Genomic DNA, 15,939 nt, shown 5'->3' with positions numbered 1-15,939 from the left:
AACATATACCGGTAACAGGAACACCCGCAAACAAGAGAAAAATCTAACAACATAAAATAAAACTTTTACGCAGGGAGAGAAAACTAACAACACGTGACTTAAATTTCTAAAACCAAGAAGAGAGAAAAAGAGAGAGCTTCCAATACAGCCGAAATCAGCTGTGACTATAAGCAGTACAGTTGTCAGCGGTGGGTAGGACTTTTCCAAATCTGTTCCCCTCATGCGTTCTAGTAAAGTTTAAACACTCCGCTAACCAGCTATCTTATTGGTTGAACTGCTGTTGTCATGGTTACCGGGGAGCAGAGTGTTGTAGCTGTCTCCTCTCTCCCGCTCTCGCATAGACACAGAAGGCAGCTAGATGTCGCCTATACAGGTTACAACACTGTTATTTTTCAGTACGAATTATTTGTACTATCCACAGTATAGCGAGTGGGCATCACCAACTGAATGTGATCGACTTTACGTAACTTACATCTTAGTCGTAGTGAATAGTAAAATTAATATAAAAGTAAAAATGTTCATTTGCTAGAACTTGTCTGTGATCTTAATTCAGCTGGAATTATTACTGCCATATTGTGTTCTGGTAAAATATTAGGGGAGAGACAGCCTCCCTTGCCTCCCCTGAAAATCCGCCGCTGGTACTACCTCTCAAAACGGTATCCATGAAGTTAACAATTTCCAGGAAACGCTTGTATAATAATACTCTCCAAAGGAAATAAAAATAATTTCTCTGCAGATACAGTCACGTGATGCTAAGTTTCACATTGTATTTGTCCATTTTGAAAATAATGAAATGTTCCTCTTATTTTTTCAACCACTTTATTTAAAAAGCATCAAAAACATTATATCACTCCTGGAAAAAACAGAGTTTGACATTACTTCATATTCGTTTACGTCTCTTTACAATAAAATAAAAATTCAATAAAACATTTTTCTTTGTACTATACTATGTATATTATGGCAAAGGCAAGTGGAAACCAGATGAGATGAACTGTTGTGCTGATACAGTCATGTTCCAGTTCAGTCAGTCTGTATGTTCAGTCAGAATGAATCACATGGGTAAAGAGTTATTCACAAATAAGCAGTTCATGTAATTTATTATGTACCGGCAGTCATATTTATACATCAATAGAACCAAGATCTGAAAGTTCCAGAAATCTAGTACAAAAAAAAAAAAATTAATTGCGAGTTCTTGCACTTCAGCTGTTCCAGAATTGCTAAGCAATAACAACAAAATGAAGCAGGCAGTGAACAATGGACAGTCGATAACGTAAACACAACAAAATTCTTTAATATATCCATCAAAAATTCATATTTATTGAGAATTAAAATACAATTTTACATAAACTGTGTTGTATAAATATTTCAACAAGCATGTGGAGTTCTTTATTAGGAAATAATTATATTTCTTTGTACAAAACTTATGATAAGCAGTTAAATGGCGTGTAAAGGTAATAAGATTATTCACAAACTCAAGTTTTCATATGAAAAAAAAAATATAATTCAAATATATTTCAGAGAAACAACATCTGAAAGTTACAGAAATCTCGTATGAAAAAAATAAAAAAAGAATCGAGTTTCTGCAAATCAGTCAACTAAGCAACAACAAAATAAAACAGGCAGTGAACAATGGGCAGTCAAAACATAAATACAACTGAATTCTTCAATATAGCCCTTAAAAACCTACATTTATTGTGAACTAAAATATAATTTGACACAAACTGTGTTGTAAAAATCTTCAACAAGCATATGTATCACTTATTAAGAATTAATTAGTTGTACTTTTTTGTACTAAACCTATGATAAGACAATGGAGTGTACAACTGATATGTTTATTCACAAAAAAAAAAGCTCAAGTTTTCATAAGAAAAGAATCAGAAAAATTTAAATATATTTTGAAAAAGGAAGAGATTGAGCAATGGTGTGTAATGAATGTAATAATATTTGTATATGAAGAGAAACGAGATCTGAAAGTTAACAGAAACCTCATATAAAAAAAAAATGAATAGATTTCCAGCACGTCAGTCAGCTGTTCCTGAATTGCTAAGCAATAACAACAAAATGAAGTAGGCAGTGAACAATGGACAGTCGATATCGAAAATACAACAAAATTCTTTAATATAGGCCTATCATTTAAAAATTCACATTTATTATGAATTCAAATATAATCTGACATAAATGTCAAGCATGTGGATCACTTAATGGGAATTAGTTGTTTCTTTGTACTAAACTTATAATAAGCAAGTTAATCAATGGAGTGTGAAGCTGATATGATTATTCACAAACTCGTCAAATTTTCATATGAAAAGAAACAAAAAGAATTTAAATGTACAGCATGCTCCCAATTATTCGTGTGGGGATTACTTGTTTTGCAGATTAACCATGCACGATTTTAGCTAAATAATTAATTAAAAAAACAATAAAAAAATTTAGTCTTACTTCCTGATCTACTTCTGGACACATTTAAGTCTTTAAAGGAAAGAATGACAATATGTGTTGTGGAAGTGCTTCGGAGGGGACCACAAACTGAATTCACTTCTAATTGGAAACATGATCCTTGCAAATACCTACAGTAAAAGCAGGATTTTTAAAATTATCTTTGCTTCCAGATTATCTGTTCCTAGGTCATCAGCCCAGCAAAGAAATTTAAATTTAAATTATGGTTATTTACCGACGCTAGCAACTGCAGAGGTTATATCAGCGTCGCCGGTGTGTCAGAATTTTGTCTCGCAGGAGTTCTTTTACATGCCAGTAAATCTACTGACATGAGCCTGTCGCATTTAAACACACTTAAATGCCATCGACCTGGGCTGGGATCGAACCCACAACCTCGAGCATAGAAGGCCAGCGCTATATAAACTACGCTACAGAGGCCGACCCCAGCAAAAAAAAAAGCAAAAGAATATGAAAAATATTGGTGAAGCTATCTCTTCGAAACGTCAATAATCATACGCTAATAAGAAAATGTTACACAACATGGATATGTATTACTGGAAGACAGCATCTATGATGAATGATATGAACTAATGACCACAATAAAAAATTACTGCGTAAAGACTCTTAACATAACCCTGGATTAACAAGAAATGTCCCTTCTATTAGACAGTGAAAAATAGTTTCATTGTGTTTCTAGTTGAATTATTAAAATATTTCATAATTCCTTTTAACAAAATATAAATACACATTTTTCTACAATGATGTCCGCCATGTTGTTTATACTCTCTGAATTGTGCCTGGTGCTTGAGTTGTCTTTATACCTGACTGTACAAACTCTGTGCGTAAACAGCTAAAATGGCATCCACTCACCTTCACCGTGGAGAAATACTGAATGAGGAACACTCAGTTTTTGTCCTTTACTATAAAATCTACAATGAAAGACCGTATTTTACAACATGTAAGACGCATTTATTGCAGTGGCGGCTATTCAAGTGAAGTCTGTGAGGGCCACCTTCACCCCTTTTTTTGTGCTTTAATAAAATAAATATATTTTATCAATAAATTAAAATAAAATGCATTCCTTACTAAACCGTATGTTGCTGTACTTTTTAATCTGTCTTGCTTGGCTTAATCTGCCCAGTTAACCTCTTTCTGGGGTACTTCAGAAGAACTCCTCACCAGACAGGTCACGTGGCCAGCAGATCAGGCAGTGAGAGATTTAAATGCTGAAGGTTCGGAGGAGACTTTCCTTTTCGCCTTCAGTAAACAAAGCTGGTTGCCATGACGATGACTTGTTTACTGTGAACTGCCGACCCTTTCCAAGATGCTGTTATGAAGATCTGGTGAAGAGCCATTCACCTGTTTTCTCTGTTCTCGGAAAACACTGTGATCGTAAAGGGCCTTATACTTGTTTGGATGATGATTATTACTGAACTAAAATTTATGTATTCCCCAACTTGGGAGGTTGCCATATGACAATAATGGATTTTATTTATTTATCTATTTTATTGGGTTATTTTACGACGCTGTATCAACATCTAGGTTATTTAGCGTCTGAATGAAATGAAGGTGATAATGCTGGTGAAATGATTCTGGGGTCCAGCACCGAAAGTTACCCAGCATTTGCTCATATTGGATTGTGGGAAAACCCCGGAAAAAACCTCAACCAAGTAACTTGCCCCAACCGGGATCCGAACCTGGGACGCCTGGTTTCGCAGCCAGACGCGCTGACCGTTACTCCACAGGTGTGGACTACAATAATGGAAATAAGATTACAATCGAATAAAACATGATAAGAAATCAGGAATTTTACAATATAGTGATCAATATAAAATTTAATGTGCTAAAAGAATGAAGAAAATGGTACTAGAAAAGTAACTCAGGATGTGGAATAAAGATGATGTCGCAGGATACAAACTGATAGCTTCAATGACTCAACATCCACATCTTTAATGATGGTGGTTTGTATTTGAAAGTATTTGGAGAAAGAAAGGAGAGGAGTGGTGATGGTTCCTCTTACACCAGTAAACAGACCAATAACTTCTATATCGCTAAGATGGTAGGCATTTTTGTAGTATGAAATGGTCAGCTGTTGTTAAATATTCAGCGCGAGTTTAAAATTCAAATAAAGCTGTTTTAAAACGGTAAAATGTTTCAAACCACTGTTCAAAATGGTTAAGAATTGGTAGAACGGAGAAAAATTCTCTCCAGCGCCGGGACTCGAACCCGGGTTTCCAGTTTTATGTGCTGGCACTAAGCGACACTGGATTCAAGTTCTGATGCTGGATGGAATCCTTCTCAGTTTAAGTTCTACCTACTGTGTTCCCATTTTTTGGCCTAATCTCATGTACCGTGTTGCAATATGTGTGACAATAGGTACTATGTCCAACCACAAGTACAGAGGTGCAGTCATTATGAGTGACTGAATGGCCGGGGTCCAACGGAATATGGCGCCGTCTTGAATCACAAAGTGATTACGCTTTATCATATTACTATGATGTACCGAAGTACATGAGCCGTTGTTCAGAGCAGAAGTGGTGTAAGTCAAAAATGGGTAATGAAGGTTAAAGTAAACATTCTGTAAAATACAGCGCAAAGTAGCAAATAATATTCAATTTATTTAAACTATTAGTAGTCAGTGGATACGAATTACAAATGGTAACAGAGCCTATTTTGCCAACGAAAGCTTTTATTTAAAAGCAAACTAATAACAAAAGAAGCCAAATATTAAGATTATATTGGACTATAATAAGGCCAGTTGTCACCTACGCCTGTGAAACTTGGGTATTGAAAGAATCAATCAAACAAAAATTGTTAATTTTTGAAAGGAGGATTTTAAGAAGAATCTTTGGACCTCCAAGGATAGAGATGGCAACTGGAGAATAAAACCTATCAAAGAACTAAATGAGTTCATATACAATCAAAATATAATAAACTTCATCAGAGCTATGAGGTTAAGTTGGTTTATTTTTTAAATAATTTATTTATCGATCAGTGCATTTAGCGCTATACAGATCATTTCTAAATAAAATATAAATACAATACAAGACACTGAATTGAGGGCAGCCTAGATTGGGCTCCTCAATGAACAAAAATAATTGTTAATAAATAATTATTTACATAGGTTGGTGTGATGATAAATTTTGATTATAATATGAGGTCCATTGGAAGTCGGCTCTTGGTTCTGGTGGGAAATGTGGACTTCTTTCCGAGAGAGTAATGGACGGCGCCTGGAACATTTTCTAGGTTGTCATAGAACTTCTTAGCTTGTGAATGAATAAACTGTTTGATTGTGTCAATACCAGTTTCTCTGTGTAGTTGGCTGTTACGGACAAACCAAGGAGAATTGAGTGAAATTCGTAGGACTTCATTTTGAAAGGACTGGATGTGTTTAATTTCAATTATTGCAGCTCCTCCCCAGATAGGACAGGCATAAAGCAGTAGAGGTCGTAATAGAGATGTGTAAAGTAGCATGCGATTTTGTAACTTTAGAGATGATTTCTTGTTGAGGAGCGGATATAATTTAGCAAGTCTTGAGTAGGCCAATTTAAGTTTGTTGTTGATGTGATGTTTCCATGATAGACGGTGATCTGAGTGCACTCCAAGATATTTTACAGCTTCATCATTTGGTTTCCACGGTAACACGTTGGTTGAAAGATTTATGCATGGAGGATTAGCAGGATGACACAAAGTAAATATCATTGCTTCGCATTTATTGTAGTTCAGTGCGATGCGCCAATTTTCAAGCCAAGGGCATATGATGTTTAAGGCTTCCTGAAGGTGATTTGAGGCTATGTTAATGTTGCGATGGGTTGCATAAATAGCTGTATCGTCTGCATACATAGCAATTAAGTTGGTTTGGCCATGTTAAAAGAATGGAAGACCAGAGGCTAGTGAAAGGTATATATAAATGGAAATCCCTGGGAACTAGAGCAGACGGTAGACAGAAAAGCTGCTGGGAAGATGATATTGTGAATGATCTGAGGAAGCTAAGAATCAAGGATTGGATGATGGTCATACAGAATAGAAGTCCCTGGAAAAAAATTGTTGAGAAGACCAAGACATTCAATTTTGAAGTTGTAGTGCCTTGAGAAGAAGAAAGTAGTAGTCAATGGACAGCACGAAGGACATATTAATTGCTATTTTGCGCTGTATTTTACAGAATTTTTACTTCAAACCTCATTACCCAATTTTGACTTACACCACTTCTGCTCTGAATGGCTCATATGGCATTTCAGTGAAGTAATTCTGTGTTTCCATATGGTGAAGAATCAGTAGAATGGAGAAAAATTCTCTCGCGCACTGGGATTCGAACCTGGGTTTGTAGCTTTACGTGCTGCTGCTTTATCCACTAAGCCACACCGGATTCAAGTCTCGATGCCAGATTGAATTCTACTCATTTTTAAGTTCTACTTACTATGTTCCCCTTTGTTGACCTACCCTTGTGTATCGTACCACAGAATTACTGCTCTGAAACTCCATTATATACTTTGGCACATCACAGTAACTGTTGAAAATGATTTCAACTTGCATCCTGTGGTTTACTTACTGGCTTTTAAGGAACCCGGAGGTTCATTGCCGCCCTCACATAAGCCCGCCATCGGTCCCTATCCTGAGCAAGATTAATCCAATCTCTATCATCATATCCCACCTCCCTCAAATCCAATTTTAATATTATCTTCCCATCTACGTCTCGGCCTCCCCAAAGGTCTTTTTCCCTCCGGCCTCCCAACTAACACTCTATATGCATTTCTGGATTCTCCCATACATGCTACATGCCCTGCCCATCTCAAACGTCTGGATTTAATGTTCCTAATTATGTCAGGTGAAGAATACAATGCGTGCAGTTCTGTGTTGTGTAACTTTCTCCATTCTCCTGTAACTTCATCCCTCTTAGCCCCAAATATTTTCCTAAGCACCTTATTCTCAAACACCCTTAACCTATGTTCCTCTCTCGAAGTGAGAGTCCAAGTTTCACAACCATACAGAACAACCGGTAATATAACTGTTTTATAAATTCTAACTTTCAGATTTTTTGACAGCAGACTGGATGATAAAAGCTTCTCAACCGAATAATAACAGGCATTTCCCATATTTATTCTGGGTTTAATTTCCTCCCGAGTGTCATTTATATTTGTTACTGTTGCTCCAAGATATTTGAATTTTTCCACCTCTTCAAAGGATAAATTTCCAATGTTTATATTACCTGGAAGATCTAGTAACATTAATTTCTGTCAGGAATCAACCCTGCTTGGTCTCACACTAGAATCCAATACCACGCATATTTGTTTTCTGTCGCTTAAATATTCCATACTAAGCTATGTTCCTTATATGTCGTAAAATACATTTTGAAGCAAAGCTTCACATCCGTCAAATATAAAATGAATGGTAACTGCAGTCCAAGAGTTGAGAAGTCAACTGCAAGCAAACAGCAGTTACGAACTGAAGGCAATGCAACCACAATGAGTAGCAGTGTTTCAAGATGGCTTCAATGCTTCACAGAAAATGGCTGCAACATCAAGGGCCAAGTGCTGCAGTCCTACGTCCTGCATGTTCACTATAACAGCAACCGTCACGCCTGAAGGAATACAGATCTCTGCTGCACTGTCTGACAGAGGCCCTTCTGTGAGAGTTTTAGATGATGACTCAGATGGAATAACAGGCACCATCAGCAAGACACTGGACGCACCAACTGCACCACCAGTGTGTCCCACTGCGAATCTCTGGGTATCTCCGCCTCCGTGCTCCTGAACGGCTGGCACCACAACCCAGCCCATGCCGTACCCGTCACTGCGTCCCCACTTCATTGTGGTTTTTGGCTGCACGGTCCACATTTCCCTCAACGTCTCGAATCGCAGGTAACCGGGTGGGTACAGTTTGTTGTCCTAGGAAAACAGACACAGGAAATCAAAATATCTAATATTCGCGTGGAGAATGAACGTGACTAACAGATAGGCGAGGATTCAACTCGGGACAGAGTATACAGGGTGATTCAGAAAAAGCGTGCAAAAATTGAACAGGAAATAGAGCATGCTCCACAGAACATTTTGATATAGAGAACTTGGATCTGCAAAATCAGATTAAGGCAATAAGGACGAGCCATTTCAAAAGGAAAACAACTGAAAATTTAAGGTCTTGAGATAACTGCATTTTTAAGGTTCATGTTGCTGTGAAAAATCCATTCGACAACACTCTAATTGGAACTTACAGTATAGAGGAAGAATCGTAAATAATGTCATTAATTTCAAGAGTTATTCTTTGAGATATTGCACGATCACCTTTACTTTTTAACTTTGCTCTAGAATATGCCATTAGGAAAGTCCAGAATAACAGAGAGGGTTTGGAATTGAACGGGTTACATCAGCTGCTTGTCTATGCGGATGACGTGAATATGTTACGAGAAAATCCACAAACTATTAAAGAAGACACGAAAATTTTACTTGAAGCAAGTAAAGCGATAGGTTTGGAAGTAAATCTCGAAAAGACAAAGTATGTGATTATGTCTCATGATCAGAGCGTAGTATGAAATGGAAACATAACAACTGGAAATTTATCCTTTGGAAAAGTGGAAAAATTCTAATACCTTGGAGCAACAGTAAAAAAAAAATATATATGACACTTGGGAGGAAATTAAACGCAGAATAAATATAGGAAATGCCCGTTATTATTCGGTTGAGAAGCTTTTATCATCCAGTCTGCTGTTAAAAAATCTGAAAGTTAGAATTTATAAAACAGTTATATTACTGGTTGTTCTGTATGGTTGTGAAACTTGGACTCTGACTTTGAAAGAGGAACAGAGGTTAAGAGTGTTTGAGAATAAGGTACTTAGGAAAATATTTGGGGCTAAGAGGGAAGAAGTTACAGGAGAATGGAGAAAGTTACACAACACAGAACTGCACGCATTGTATTCTTCACCTGACGTAATTAAGAACATTAAATCCAGACCTTTGAGATTGGCAGGGTATGTAGCACGTATGGACGAATCCAGAAATGCATATAGAGTGTTAGTTGGGAGACCAGAGGGGGAAAAAGACCTTTGGGGAGGGTGAGTGTAGATGGAAGGATAATATTAAAATGGATTTGAGGGAGGTGGGATATGATGATACAGACTGGATTAATCTTACTCAGGATAGGGACCGATGGCGGGCTTATGTGAGGACGGCAATGAACCTGCGGGTTCTCTGAAAGTCATTTAAGTAAGTGTAAATAAATGTAAATGATATGGAAAACAGTGACAGTGATGGTATATCTCGTTTTTGGGACTTTGCAGGCCCTAAGTTCCTATGTCAGAATGTTCTATACAGCATTCCCTAGTTTCTGTTTAATTGTTGCACGCTTTTTCTGAATCACCCTGTATAAGCATTTTCTCCAAGATAAACTTCCCTCTCTACTAGGACTGAGGCTGTCTAAGTATGGCAACATTACCCAAAATTATCCACAGAAATAATCTAAAGCATTGTCTGCTAATGATGTCACTCACCTCAATCATTGAACAACATAAACAAAGAGATTACCAATCCAAGTTTGAAAACCTCTCTGCTATTCACTTACTAAGTCATTTCTCCATTGGTAGCTGTACAGCATTGCATTCCCAAAGTGCAGCAAATCTCCAACAGTGGACAGGAAACCTCCACCGGCCCATTTGCATCAATTATCAACATATGGAACATTGTTCAAGCGACCCTTAGCGTTTTCATTACAGTACCTGCAACAAACATTATACCAATAACTTCACACTTCTTCCAAACGAGCATAATTACGCAGAAATGTCTGTTCACTAAAAAATATCATACTCTACAAAACAGTCAATGGGAGACTGGAGATCTAAAATATTCTTTTGTTTTTGAAGAATAATTTTATTATAGTGGAGGTCTAAAACATTTTGTTTTTGAGAAATAATTTAATATAGTGGAGTTCTAAAACATTCCTTTGTTTTTGAAGAACAATTTTATCATCGTGAAGGTCTAAAAACATTCTTTTGTTTTTGAGGAATCAATTGTATTATAGTGAAAGTCAAAAACATTCTTTTGTTTTTGAAGAATAATTTTATTCTAGTGGAGGTCTAAATCATTCTTTTGCTTTTAGAGAACAATTTTATCATGGTGAAGGTCTAAAACCATTCTTTTGTTTTTGAAGAATAATTTTATTATAGTAATAAGGTAAAGGTATCCAGTAACATGCCATGAAGGCACTTGGGGGGCATGGAGGTAGAGCCCCATGCTTTCCATGACCTCGGCACTAGAATGAGGTGGTGTGGTTTTTTCCGAGGTTTTCCCCAATTGTAAGGCGAATGTCATGTAATCTATGGCGAATCCTCAACCTCGTCTCGCCAAATATCATTTCACTATCACCAATCCCATCGAGGCTAAATAACCTAGTAGTTGATACAACATCGTTAAATAATCAATTTAAAAAAAGACGTCAGATAAGCAGAGGAAGTTACAAAAGCTTGTGGTGGCGAAGAATTTAAAGTTTCCGTGATGTTCAAGAAAGGAAAGTACTACAAATGGGAGGAAAAGCAGATAGCCTATATTGGTGTATTCATCACTTGATATTACACAGGAGATATCACCACATATGGTTGTAAATAACCAAGGACATTTTAAACCTGAATGTGTATTTTAGTGTAATCAAGTGTTGCTTTGTATAATAAGAACTGTAGGCACTGTGTATAAATCTCGATATGCATCGGAAAAAAATAGTAATCAACTTGGCAGAAATGTTCGTGTGTCACAATATAATTCGTAATATTTTATTTGTTAATGGCACTGTTATTTTTATTAAAGTATGTCAGCAGTTACATGTACTACACAAGTGTCTTAATTCTTTGGAAAACAACTATTTATCTCATTTGGCACAATAATATGAATATTTTCCATTTTGGTAATAAATTAAGTGGCAAGAAAATGTTCATGTGTCACACCATATAATATTTCAAATTTTTTACATTATTAATTATTTCTTTCCATTAAGATTTTCTGTTTATATTTTCGAATGCTTATGTTAAAAGACAGTGATGTCTCTTTCATAAACTCTTAAGTATTTAATTAAATATCCTGTGAAGATCATAGTTACTTCGAAAATGTTACGTGTGTGACTATGGAATGACCCATCAGTATTGTTAGTATTGTTACAAATTACAAAACCTGAAACTGTTAGAATGGGATCAGGAGTAGTGACAAAAAAATGTAATGTTGTAGGCCTACATCAACACGACTATTTTAATCCAGTGTCTAATAGTTTTTAAGGTTTGAAGGCCTTTTGAGGTAAACAGTATTGAAAATGTGAGGGAGGGGGTATTTCTTGGTAATGGATTAGGCCTGTATATTTTATAATATTATTAACTATATATTGTTAAAGTACCTAGTAAATATCGTAATATGTATATTACATAATACTGTAAACGAGACAATATCACAGGCTGCAAACTAGATTATTCTTGTTTTTGTATAATTATACGAACATGATGAAATAAACAAGACTACTATTGCTTAGGTTAGGATAGTATTACTTATATATTGTAATCAGGCTATATGCACAAATTTTCCAATATACTACTATCATAACTAAATAGGTAATGTTAACATTAATTTTCATACGTTTTTGAGGTGCAAGTTAAAATAATTCAAAATAAAGTATAACAAAACTCTGACAACATTATAATTATGAACGTCAAAATCTCTTATTTTATTTATTTTTCAGTGTTTAGTCCCTTATTTCCCATTGTTCTTTGGATTTATCATTAGTAAATATCAATTAACGGATAAATTATGTTATACACTCAGTTCATAATATAAATAATATTCACGACAAATATATAAAAACAGAAGAGATAACGAATCATAATTTAGCCGACCGATAACTTTATAACATGGTCTACATATTATTGGCTTTGTCTGGCAGAGACTCCGTATTGTATTCTATTCAATACAAAGGCTTACTTTATCTTATCTCTTCGCTTCGCCCACGTGACAACTATAATTAGCTGCCTCGTTCCGAACTTGCCAAGGTCATACAGGCCAATAATATTTATCCATTGTCATCAGTTATCGACAGTACATACCGATATTATCTCGTAAGCACGAAATAATCGATTTAGACCGACCAGACCAGTTCAGAGTTCGTGTCTCGTGCCATCTCGTCATTGTGCCATCTGTTGATGATTATTGAATTACATCAAGCCGGCCTCGACTGCAAACTCTAAAGCCTATATAAGAGAGGTATCTGTTAGTATATATAATCTAGGGTGTTATTTACATGTTGCTGCTTTTAATGCTACTTCCTAGCTTCTTCTGTCGCACCTTGATGCTTTTCCAGAATGAATACCTAGCTGGAAAATACGCTAGCTCATAAACATTTACACGGTCCTATCTCCTCTTTTATTTCTTAACTGTTTATAACAGTGGAATATCTTAATAACAGTTCTCTCACATATTTTTCTTTAGCAGGAATAGTCAATTATTTCTTTTCATCTTAAGCTCGGGGCACATAACCTTTGCTTTTTAAGAAACTAGCCTTTGAGGACCCAATTACACAGGACAAGGACAACACATCATGCCACACGTGCGTCTTATCAAATATGGTTTGTAAACAGCTGCCTATATCACCGCTCGTGCCTGCACTGAAGGCAGATGTATTCACCAGCTGTTAAGAGATTCATTCCCTGCCATCCCATTTCTTTGGAAGTTGCTAGTAAAATCAACAGGCTTGTTGCTTTGACTGAGCATTAATGTTGGACAGGTTTGACTTGTCATTGAGTGTATTTCAGTCAATGGGAATTCAAAATAAGTAACTGTGAAACAAATAAGCAGCTTCATTAGAAAATATAGCCAGTAAATTGGCCGGTGAATAAGGAAGGTTGTTCAAAGCAAATACAAGCAGCGTCATATAAATCACAATTTAGTTATCCCCTCACCTAACCCACTGAAACCTTCTCACTGTCCTCGGCCTCCTGTCACTTATAGCTATCGCCATTTTCGTCTTTCAGATATTGCCAGTACTATTACTGTCACTACATTATGATATATAATGGAGTACTCATATTTATCATTCAATAAAGTGCCTATTTGAACACGCCTTGGTGTCTGCATGTCTGCCTATTTTAAAGTTTTTCGTGCTTACTGGTCCAACCTTTAATGTACCCTCAACTGTCCAATTACTGTGTCTGTAACCATGGTAACTGCTCATCACTTACTTCCTCCTGCTGCAGCCACAACTTGCGCTCTCCTTCATATTTCTGCCTCAGTTCTACTTTCTCCTTTAACCACGAAGGAATCAGGTTAAGACTTAGTCGAATCAGTAAGGTGACAGTGCGATGAGAAACAGAATAACTCACAACCAACTACTGAATGTATTGCACTAAACAACACGACATTTCTAATTCTATCTTTCGCATTTTGTACACGGCTACAAATTTGTCTTAAATATTTTTGAATTTCCCTCGTCACACATTTTGTGAATGCCTGGTATGAGCAAATAGTTCTGTGGAATAAAGCCTTAACTGTGACCTAATATAAGTTGTTCAGTAGTAACTGTAAATTTGGCAACAGCGGAACTCTTACCCTTTCCGATTCTTCTTTCAGTTTTTCCAGTTCAGCCTGTGTTTCTCTTAATTCCCTCTCTCTCAGCTTCAATTTCTCCTTCAGCTCCTCAATGTTGTTGCTGCTCCCTACTTTTTCCTCTTCCTTCCTTGCCTCCAGGCCATGCAGGGACCGCGCGTCCAACCTCTCCTTGAGGACCCTCACCTCCTCTATGAGAGGAAGCAGCAGACGAACCTGTCCCTCCAGGGTCTTCACTCGCTGCTTGAGGTCTGGAATAGGATTCGGTTTTGCCATCCTGCACACCAGAAAGCAAGAAAACAGTGAAACCTACAAATACTATTCACAAGATACTTTCCACTTTTAAATAAATCACTTCTAGGTTACTTTAACATTTGTTACTGATTTTCTTTTGCTTGCAATTCAGTAAATTGCAACTCTCTACATGCCAAGTTTGTCTTGATATGTAGACAGTTGCAACAAATTTACAAGTTCATAACCGCGGAAAACAACAGTTGCTCATTTACACATGTTGCACTGTCAGCAGTGTTAGAACAATACCATGATCAGCACGGGCTGACGTTGGTAACATTTTACTTTTAATCTAAGAATTTGCAGACTTCGTTGATAAGTACATAAATCCTAATGATTGATTTCTGGTTGTAAGACTCACAGTTTTTGAGATCAATTTCGTCATTTTTGGACTTGTTTCGTTTTTAGGTTAATTTTTTCAATTTTGGTAGTTCATTCTTTGCCATTTTTGCGACTTTTGATATTAATTTCAATTTTTGTTTTACTTAACTTTAATATAATTGAATTTTATTTTATTTTGTAGTTCAATTGCCATCCTTATTTACAGCAAAGGTAGGATGGAATATATTTTTCATGGAAGAGGAATTCAAGACCAGACAGTAAGCTTGAATCCTTGAAGAGTCCCAAGCAGTAGCGGCCGGTGATCAAAATCCTCATTGAGGCCAGATGCAACTAGTTTAAGTGCCACCGATAGGAAATGTTTGTTTATGATATTAATTATTATTGTTATTATATTATTAATATCATTATTACTGTATTATTATTATTATTATTATTATTATTATTATTATTCTTATTCTATTCTTATTACTATCAATGAAAAATAATAATTTCACTCACCAAATAAGCTGTTATGCCCTGAGTTTCAGTGATTGTTTCAGTGTGATGAAGCATCCCATATTATGTGTTGAAATTCCCCTTTCTTTCCTTTCTTTTTATTTTTTTCCTTTGACAGCAACAAACAAGGCCAAGAGAAGTTTATTTTGCATCACATTACCACATAACCATTTATGTTGCCCATACCAGGATGCAATAGAGACTCGCGTTTTAAGATTATGTGTCAGAAAAATTATCAGCGATGTCGTAGGTATCTCAGTAGTCTCTCTCCTTATTTAAAACTTCCTTTCTTTCAGTATTATTTTTTCTGGAAAAAGGACACTCTAACAATGAATTAACTGCACCAGCATTACTTCTCTCATTTTGTTTCTGTTTATATTTTCCCAAAATACATAACAACATTGGCCCAGATTCATTACTGTACTACGAAGTACAATAGTAGAACACCCTCGCTTATGTCATAAACTGAGACATAAGGGGAGAGAATCGAGTGGGTCTCTACCTGCCAAAGCGCTGGAATGTTGTTATTTATAGCATAGTTAGGAAGACAAGTCACCACTGCTATTCCCACCCCACTCTACCCTTGAGGCCAGTGAATGTGGATGTGAGGAGTGAAACTTGACCAGGCCAGACGAATTGTGCCTCAGCTACAACATTTTAAGCGTAAACTCAAAGCCCGCGAAAGGACATGAAATGCATTAAGCCAGACCCGGCACGAACGATTCTGGCCTCAGGAACAAATTTTACTGCAAAACAGGTCTTACATCACAAGCCAGACCTGGCACGAGCGATCCCGGCCTCAGGAACTCATTTTACT

General features: G+C 36.4%; 2 protein-coding genes across 5 annotated transcripts in view; one reads left to right on the top strand and one right to left on the bottom strand.

Annotated features, from left to right (window-relative positions):
- LOC138713499 (golgin subfamily A member 6-like protein 24) overlaps positions 1-15,939 on the top strand; it is a 588,053-nt gene that overhangs the window by 475,394 nt on the left and 96,720 nt on the right. The window lies entirely within an intron of this gene.
- The window catches only part of LOC138713738 (serine beta-lactamase-like protein LACTB, mitochondrial), a 24,347-nt gene continuing 9,705 nt past the window's right edge, over positions 1,298-15,939 (bottom strand). The window contains exons 2-3 of one of the 2 annotated variants that reach the window (XM_069846107.1): positions 13,998-14,271; positions 1,298-8,321 (exon numbers count right to left, since the gene is read on the bottom strand). In XM_069846107.1, coding sequence (XP_069702208.1) covers positions 7,914-8,321; positions 13,998-14,270 — 681 coding nt within the window. In that variant the 5' untranslated portion in view covers position 14,271 and the 3' untranslated portion in view covers positions 1,298-7,913. Of the gene's footprint in view, positions 8,322-13,997; positions 15,116-15,939 lie in introns of those variants that run through there. The other variant, XM_069846116.1, reaches the window with a different exon arrangement.

This window comes from Periplaneta americana, chromosome 2, assembly GCF_040183065.1.
Source record: "Periplaneta americana isolate PAMFEO1 chromosome 2, P.americana_PAMFEO1_priV1, whole genome shotgun sequence".
Taxonomy (NCBI): Eukaryota; Metazoa; Arthropoda; class Insecta; order Blattodea; family Blattidae; genus Periplaneta; species Periplaneta americana.
Note: the sequence above shows the minus strand (reverse complement) of the source record. Positions and strands in the feature narration are given on the sequence as shown.